The sequence below is a fragment of the Petromyzon marinus genome, chromosome 35 (assembly GCF_048934315.1).
Source record: "Petromyzon marinus isolate PM22_M1 ecotype Great Lakes invasive population chromosome 35, UKy_Petmar_22M1.pri1.0, whole genome shotgun sequence".
In the NCBI taxonomy this organism is placed as follows: domain Eukaryota; kingdom Metazoa; phylum Chordata; class Hyperoartia; order Petromyzontiformes; family Petromyzontidae; genus Petromyzon; species Petromyzon marinus.
Window position 1 is genome coordinate 12,851,311 of NC_133701.1, and position 9,031 is coordinate 12,860,341.

A 9,031-nucleotide genomic window follows, 5' to 3' on the forward strand; every position below is an offset into this window, starting at 1 on the left:
GACCCATGGACAGCCAGGTCCACCTCACAACACAGACAAGTGACACCGAGGGAAATCATACTCGAATACGAGGGATCCCAGAAGAAAGAAGAAGACCGGGCCACATCTCCAGTGGCTGCCGTGCTGATTTGGGACAGTTTTTCCCGGCTGCGCTGTCCTCCGCCCTGCCGGCCTCCGCTTCTCTGGTCCAAACGCAGGTCGCGATGCGTCACACACCCGGCCGACACAGCCACCTCATGCATCCCCATTGCAGTCGGTGTCGGGTGCACACACCATCGCCCCTCATAGTGATACGGGGTACGGATATGGTGCTTCGGTGCGTGATGGTTAGCCGCGGGGCGTCTAGGCAATAGACCGCGTTGGCACACCATATCATGGCGGCGGAAGTGGGATCATATACGGTATGCGGATTTGTGCAGGGTGTTGAGAGGGCATGGCTGCATTGCCCCCAGGTGCCTGTGGGCACATCTAAATTACATAGGCTATATTTTCCACCTTATGAGGGAATTTCATCTCCACCATCTGATAGCCAGGTGTGTGATGTGGCCGACAGGGACGGACGTACGGTTACTGAGGTTGCGCCTCTGCAAGACCCTGTTCCTCCATCCGCAGGATCCCAGAGCTTGACACCCTTGGAACCCAGCGCATAATTTGACAGGAACACCACAATGGAAGGCGCGCATATGAACAAATGAAAAGCGTTTGATACTGTTGTGGCGTATATTTCTGGTAACCGGTTCTGGCTATTTCAGTATCGGCTGGGAAAATATCGATAGGTTTAATGAGGCTTCCACAAGGTACCGGGCAGCACAGAAGATACAGGACAAGGCCACGAGATAAGGTGGAGATGCCGATTGGGATATAAGCGGACTTGGGGCAGCAGCTCAGCATCGTCTTGCTCACGAACCACAGAAAAACATGCACGGGCTCATCCTCGCTCTTCTCGTGGGTGTCGCTGGTGAGTTCCTCCAGAGTCTGTGTGTGTTTTTGTTTGTCTGTGTGTGTCTCTGTCTTTGTCTTCATTTGTCTCTATGTGTGTCTCTGTGTGTCGGGAGCGATAGTGCAATGGTAAGCGTGCTGCGCTACGAACCCAGCGACCTGAGTTCGATTCTGACGATTATCTAAACCGGTCTTGGTCTCTCCTAGGTCGACTCAGCCTCAAATGAGTACCTGGTTCGATGTGTGAACATCGCCAGCCTTTTTCATAGGTGCTACTCGCTAACAGCACTTGGCCAAACAGTCTGTTCAGGCTAAACTAGGGATGTTTGTCTTTGTCTCCGTGTGTGTCTGTGCTGGCCATCATAGATGCTCGCTGACAGAAATTGCCCCAACAGTCTGTTAAGGCTATACGGGGGATCTTTGTGTCTTGTAGACGTTTGGGGAGCGGTAGTGTAACAGTTAGCGCGCTGCGCTACGAACCCGGTGACTCGAGTTCGATTTTGAGCTCACGACCAAACATTAGTTGCGAGCGATATGTGATCCAAATTATGTTGGTGCTATGAAGAATGGCCATTGTCCAAAACGTCGTCTATGATATATTTTCCTTTTAAGACAGAACCCTAAATGACCAGCGTTGTGAAGAATTGTTAAACAACCCCCATTTATGCATGTTGAACTTCTTTTGCACCGTGATAAACACAAAAAGCAGTTTTAAAGAAACGACCAACACAGAGTGGGGAGGACTTCATTCTGCATTCGATTGACAAGGGGCTGAATATTATTATCATTGTATCACTTTAATTAAAACTATCTTGTCGTGGATACTTAGAGAGCAGCAATAGTGGTGCATCTGTCGATACGACAAGATAGTTTTGTTGCACAACGTCTGTCGCCCATTTGTATCCGATTGACCTCAAATCCAAAAACGTCTCGCCTCATCACCGATGACTTTCACTTTTACTCATTTAACCCCACCGGTAATTGCTACTTTTTAGCACTCTAGGAGAGACGGTGAGGAGCGAGATGGTGATGACGATGGTGTCGATTATAATCGTCCGATTAGCTCGGTTGACTACGTACGGTACGAAAAGAAGTTTAACGTACAACGCCATAGCTGTCAACCCGAACGGTTTATCCCGTATTTGTGTACAGGGAATTTGAGTTTTCAGGTCCATACGGCGGACTGCCGTTTCAATACGGGCAAAAAAAAATTGTCTATTTGTTTGTGTTTCTCCCTTGTGATGGGACGTTGTCGGGTGAACGTTGAGATTTATAAAGGGTAAGTTTGACTAATAAGGTCTGAATTGGTCAGTAATAAGGTAGACACTGACAAGGGGTTGACAGGTATTCAACACACATACGTCTGGCAATGACAGTGGAGTGATGGCGTTGATAATAGTTGTGCAAGCAATAACTATTATTTATAATAATACAGTACTATGATTTTAATACAGCTTAATACTGGTAGGAACCTCCTGGTTACACCAGCCCACAGGGGATTGTGTCCGTCCATCCATCGTGCATCCAAAAATGGGAGGGGTGGGGCTGGGTGGAGAGGGGAGGGTGGGGAGGGGCTTTGTGGGGAGGGAGGGGCTGGGTGGGGAGGGGCTGGGTGGGGAGGGTGGGGAGGGGCTGGGTGGGGAGGGGAGGGTAGAGAGGGGCTGGGTGGGGAGGGTGGGGAGGGGCTGGGTGGGGAGGGGCTGGTTGGGGAGTGTGTGGCTGGATTGGGGGTGGGAGGGGTGGGGCTGGTTGGGGAGGGGCTGGTCACCCCGTGGTGCCCTATAAAACTCAACGTTTAACCTACTCACGCCGGCTTGTGCCCGCCCTCACAGTCGGGCATATTTGCGGAATACACCACGCCGCCGTTGATCCTGGCCATTGACCGAGCAACCCAACGTTCCTACCAGTTCCCTCCGCAGGAATGTTTTTCATGCAAATTGCTACTGTAGAATGTGCAAAGCGCCTTTGGCACAAAGACCCAGAGGAAACCCACAGACAGACGCGTGGGAAAGCAGAACAGATGCCAACAACTTCCAAAGCTTTGTGGTCCCACATTGGGGTGTTCGAGCAACTCCAATGTTGGCGATGATTGGGATGTTACTAGCAGTGAGACTGCTTTCAATGAAGACAACGACGACGATGATGATGAATGTCGGTGGATGCAAGTGAATGGCCCTGGACATACATCGACACGACTGTGTGTGCTGGCCACCCACCCCCTTGTGTGCCGTGCCGGCCTTCATAGGTGCTCGCTAATAACACTTGCCCCAACAGTCTGTGAAGGCTCTACTGGGGGATCTTTGTCTTTGTCTGACAGCGGCGGCCCCATACATGTATGAGGACCACATCGTGGGTGGCTCCGAGTGCGCTGCCCACTCACAGCCGTGGCAGGTGTCCCTCAACATCGGATACCACTTCTGCGGAGGCTCCCTTATCAACAGCCAGTGGGTCGTGTCTGCCGCTCACTGCTACCAGACGTGAGTGCGCTGCGTGCGGACAAGAGCGGATCTCTTTGCTGTGTGCGTGTCGGTGACTGGGAGGCTGAGGGGGCAGAGATGGGGCTGCTATCTAAATTACACGAAAATTTCCACATGTAATTTCGTTACATTTGCATTTTGCAATTGGTATCTAAATTACACACCTCAAAGAAATTGGTCATTCGTACATACATTACATAAGTCAGAAATCTGAATGCGTTTTGTCCACCTCTGTGTGTTGGCGTGATGTTCTTGTGGGGTTTTGCCGAGCCACGGCACTGCAATCTCCGTTACCCATATTACATCTCTCAATGGGCACTGAGGTGTTGCTGAACTCCCGTTAACAAAATTTGAACCAGTGGTGTAAATTCCACATTCCTAATTTCGTGGGCGAGTCTCTCCACAGGAAAATCACCCTACAAAGTAGTAGCAATGTTATCAATCTCAGAGGGGAGATGGGCCAAGTGAACCCCCAACCGTAATTTTGAACATGAAGCGTTTTGTTTGGGAAGACAATCGTTGTGCCCAGTGTGATAGCAGTAGGGAATAGGAATAGCGGAGATGAGATGCGACGTTAGGCGCCGAGTTGCGAAGTGATTTAAGAGCCGTATAAATGCAATTCCTCATCATTATCCTCGTCCCTCTGCTTCTCCTCCTCCAACCCCAGCGCGTCCCGCATCTCCGTGCGCATCGGCGAGCACAACATCTTCGTGAACGAGGGCACCGAGCAGCAGATCCAGGCCTCCAAGGCGATCCAGCACCCCCAGTACAACTCCTGGACCATCGACAACGACATCATGCTCATCAAGCTGTCCTCACCCGCCACCCTCAATCAGTACGCGCAGGCCATCGCGCTGCCCTCCTCCTGCGTCAACACCGGAGTCATGTGCACCATCTCCGGCTGGGGCGAGACCCAGACCAGCGTCGGTGAGGTCGCACTGCGCTCACCACCCCCCACCCACCCCCCTTCTCCCCCTTCTACTACGGCAGAGACGTGAAGGGAAACACGTTCAACATCTGCCCCCATGCAAATCGGTAACGTCCTTCTAATGTGGAGAGAGAAGTTGTTTACTCGTTAACGCAGCCACGTCACGATTGGGCCGTTACAATTACTTATCGAGTATTGTTACATGCAGTGGGAAACCGGAGTGGATGAACTGAGGGGATAACACTTAAACACCTAATCTTGGATATATATAATGATTGTACAGCACTGGCATAAAGGCCCGAAACGCCAAGCGGCCAGCAACCCACCGCGCTACTGAAGACGTCACGAACGATAGTGAATACGTTTTCTCGAATTGAGCAACGTAGCGAGAGGCACTGACAGTGAATTCTTAAGCTGCAGGCGGTGTTTTGACCCCGCAACGTGACAAGTTCGACGCGTCATTGGCGGGGTGCCGCCCTGTGCCGTGTGCTCGGCCTCGCCACCTCCTCGACTGGTGTTGTCTCCCCCCACAGGCAGTCCCGACGTCCTCATGTGCGTCCAGGCGCCCGTGCTGAGCGACACCTCCTGCAGGAACTCCTACCCCGGTGACATCACCAACAACATGATCTGCCTGGGATACCTGGAGGGCGGCAAGGACTCCTGCCAGGTGAGACGGCGACATCGAAGCCGAAGGAGCTCGCTTCGATCGGAGACAGATTCGAGGAACGGAGGGTTTCGGGAATCACAGCGCGACTATAATTTGGGTTCATATCGTTTCACGTAAATATGCTGCGCAAGAAGTAGGATACGGCATTCATTTCAAATGTGAAACAATGAAAACAGCGAGAATGTATATATGTATATATATTTGTATTTAAAAAATATTAAGCCTAGCCTTGAATTTTGCAGCAAAAGATGGCCGGAGGGAGGGAATTCCAGACTCAATTGACCAGAGTAATTGGTGAAAATTGTTACACGTGATTTGATTTGTGAGTGCCATCATCGTGTGACCACATATTGCATACGATAATAAGCTGCATTGGTAACATGTTCAAATGTGCATTGACAGAATTGCACCCATTTGAAACATAAATACGACGTTCACTTGCTACTCCCTGGTCACGTCTGCTAGTAAAGTCAAATCAATTTCCTGCTGCAATGACCATTGAGCCACTGGTGCTCATCTCACGTTTACAGCCCTGAGGCTGGTGAAAAAGTGATTGGGCAATCACCGTTGACTTTCTCAGAGAAATGATGGGGTGAGTCAGAATCAGAATTTTTACTTTTGCTGGAGGAATCCGATGAGCTATGAAAATCTCTTTTGTCAGATGTCCTGTCGGGGCCGGTCAGAAAGTTACAACAACAAACAATACAAAACACCGGTTTAACACGTAGGCTTTCGCGATCAAAATCATCCATAATATACGTTTTTGGGGGTTAGATCGTGGATACAACAAAAAAAACCTGTATAAATACAAACCACGATAGCAATCTCCAACCAGGACTTGAACTCGCAAAACCTTACGATTGACAGCTTCTTGCTCTACCGCTGAGCCACCGGATGCAGGAGACAGCTGCTAACCCCATGACCCCCCTGACCCCTGCTGCTGCCGCCACCGCAGGGAGACTCCGGCGGCCCCGTCGTGTGCAATGGCGAGCTGCAGGGCATCGTGTCCTGGGGCCGTGGTTGTGCCCTGCCCAACTACCCCGGCGTGTACACCAAGGTGTGCAACTACAACGCCTGGATCGCGCAGACCATCGCGGCCAACTAAGCGTTGATCTGCCACACTACTCTACACCGCAACCATAATGATGATCACGACAACAATTCTTATGGTGTAACCAAATGAATACAAATGTGAAATAATAATTTATCTTGGTTTCTGTGTTTTTTTTGTGAGCTGGTTTTTATGGGGTATGCACTTATTCAAAGTATATTTCAGTTTGTTGACTTTAAAAGCCAAAAAGTCAAAGTTAATGCCTGTTTAAGGAGCATTGAGGTAGTGCTCACCTCCTGTTTGCAGCTCCGAGCCAGTAGTGGAAATTCCACATTCCTATGATGGGTCAAGTCTATCCATAGGACAACCATTGTTGACATTCGAGTCGAATAATGAGTCAATCCCCAACCAGGAATTGAACTCCCAAACTTCTAGATTGTGAGCCACTCACTCTGATGCTGGATACTATGGTGATGATGTATTGGTTAGTACATTGTATTCTGAACCTGGTCACTTTATGGAGGTCTTTTTGGGTTAGATCGCATAAATATAAATGCATCGTTAAACCCACCACCACCCGACACAGCCAATTAGTAAGGTTTGTCGTGTAAAGAGAACGTGCAAATTCGTTACCAGTTCAGCACACCGGCGTGTTGGAGAGTAAACCCACAACATTTACCATTCGAGTGCCGTGACGTTTTTCCGGTAATTAGTAGTCATAGTCTTAGTCGGCGATGGCCTGTGAGATTTATAGTCCAGGTTTGGTCTGTGGATTTCATTGAGTTGCGAAGAAAGTAGGCAAATATTTAGTCAGACACTCTTAGTTATTCAATGTTGGCGTGAGGGGTGCACAATTCCTTATGCCCCCACCTCCCCACCACCCTCCACCCCCCTCAATATTATCAGGTCCACCAGGCAGTCAACTTGGTAAATCTTGTTTTCTTCTAACAAAATCTGACAATGGCAAGTCTAGTTTGGCGATCCGCTCAGTGGCTTCCTGAGATGCTGAGTGGAGAAACAGGAAGCGTCTCTCATAACAGATGTCAGTGCTGGGCAGCTCAATGCGATGGCTTCCAAGGTCCAGGACTCACGCCCACAGTCGCTCTTGGGAGTTACAACCCCCCTCCCCCCGTGTCCTGTTGTGTGAAGTCGGTCGATTGCAGTCCGCTGACTTCAAGGCAGGTCGAAGGCAGGGACCTCTGCTGATTGTCATTTATGAGGCGTCGGTTCTCTATGTTGCATGCGTTGTCCCACGATTCCGTCCACCTGGATAATGGGTGGATAATGACGTTTGGAGAGCTTAATGGAGTTTGAAAGAACTCACAAACAAACACATTGTGAAAGAGCAAACGCAGAAGATCCCTGGAATTGATCTTCCACGAAGCTCATAGTCCAGCCTAAACCGCATCTGCACAAAACTTGGCTGATGCTGATACCTGATGCATAAATTAGAAACTCTCCGGTGTGCGACTGTGGTCATCTAGAACAGACCGTGCAACGTATAATGACGCAATGCTCAATTCACAAATACGAAGGAGACATCACAGCGATGATACACTCCGCTGCCCCGGACGCGGTCATCGAGACTTGACCACCTGAATATGAAATTGTAGTTGTTTCTCTGCATCTACATCAGCCATACAAAAGATAAAGAATCAAAGTCAAACTCGTTTAGAAACAGATTCCAACCACGAAACTACCCAAACATTATACGCAGACCTTTGTTCTGTGTCTCAATGTATGAATAATATATTTTAAATACTTGGGCTATTGGCTTTCCAGACCAATATTATCCAGCAGCATTTATTATCAGCCTAATGGAAAACAAACTGGCCAATAACTAAAACACGTGCTACCAACTGATTGGGGAATTGTAGTTGTTGCTCTGCACCGATATCAACAAACATACGAAATAAGAAAAATAAGAAGCTGATGATGATGGGTCGGTGCTAGTTGTCGTGATTATTGGCTGCGTTTCCGAGGATGTCCGGCGTGATCATGAGCGCGTTCGCGGGTTGGAGTTGTTATGACCACCGTGGATCATCGCTTCCACCTCTGCTCTGAACCTTGTGCGGTGTTCTTTCCTACCTCGCATGTGGTGTACCACGACTACGTCCACCTGGATAATGGGTCGATGATAAAGTGTGGAGAGCTGAATTGAGCGCAGAAGGGAATTCACAAACAAAACACCTCGTGGCGCGGTGGCGTCGCGGTGGCATGGCCGGCGGGATGACGTGGCACAGCGCCAGGAACCACTCAGTTGGGGTGGACTTCAGCGTCCTTGACTCCGTCTTCATGGCGGTGTTCAGCTGCACTTCTAAACAAACATGCCAATTCCTTACTAGTTCAGCACTAACCGGTGTGTTGGAGAGTACCAACTCTGGCTGTCGCCTGATGAGGCTGGATGTAATTACTGGCAAAACGTCGTACTTGAATTGTAAATGTTGTGGGTTTACTCTCCAACACACCAGTGTGTCGGGTGGTGGCAGGTTTAACGACACATTTATATTTACGCGATATATCCCCAAAACCATCTATTTTCGATTTTGGTCACGAAAGCCTACTCGTGTTAAACTGGTAACCTGAGTTTGATTTTTGGCCAAGGCTACAATCAGTAGCAAGTGAAAGAACCATCACCAACCCACCCCAACCAGGATGGTGAAGTTCGGTCAAACAACCCCTCAAAGACGGTGTATATGGAGGCCTTAATCCAGCAGTGGTTAGTGTACTATTATTGGCTATATTCTATAAATACCGAGTCAAACGACAAGACTCATCTATTTCGGATTCATATAGCGCTGTTTGCAGGGTGCTTTAAAATGCAAGCCGACGGCGTTCAGTGAGGGAGGTGACGGAATGCATAGAGGGACAGGGGCTGGGAATGGAGCTGATGTTGCAGGGGTAGGTAAGGCAGAATAAGGTGGAGTGTGTGATGGTGAGTGAGAGTGTCTGATGGGTGCAGCATGAAT

The 9,031-nt window shown here is 49.3% G+C and overlaps 1 protein-coding gene across 1 annotated transcript; it reads left to right on the forward strand.

The window, feature by feature from the left end:
* Window positions 1-861: 861 nt before the first annotated feature.
* LOC116948968 (trypsin-like) lies at window positions 862-6,218 on the forward strand. Its single transcript, XM_032966300.2, has 5 exons — window positions 862-958; window positions 3,257-3,416; window positions 4,084-4,343; window positions 4,878-5,011; window positions 5,967-6,218. Exons 1-5 carry the CDS (start codon window positions 919-921, stop codon window positions 6,114-6,116), a joined length of 744 nt encoding a protein of 247 aa, XP_032822191.1. The 5' UTR covers window positions 862-918; the 3' UTR covers window positions 6,117-6,218.
* The last annotated feature ends 2,813 nt before the right edge of the window (window positions 6,219-9,031 follow it).

What these genes read in the sequence shown, in the direction of transcription:
- LOC116948968 (XM_032966300.2), top strand. Translation starts at nt 919, where the DNA reads ATGCACGGGCTCATCCTCGCTCTTCTCGTGGGTGTCGCTG. An exon ending in GCCGCTCACTGCTACCAGAC is followed by an intron (nt 3,417 to 4,083) that starts GTGAGTGCGCTG and finishes CTCCAACCCCAG; the next exon opens with CGCGTCCCGCATCTCCGTGC. An exon ending in CGAGACCCAGACCAGCGTCG is followed by an intron (nt 4,344 to 4,877) that starts GTGAGGTCGCAC and finishes CTCCCCCCACAG; the next exon opens with GCAGTCCCGACGTCCTCATG.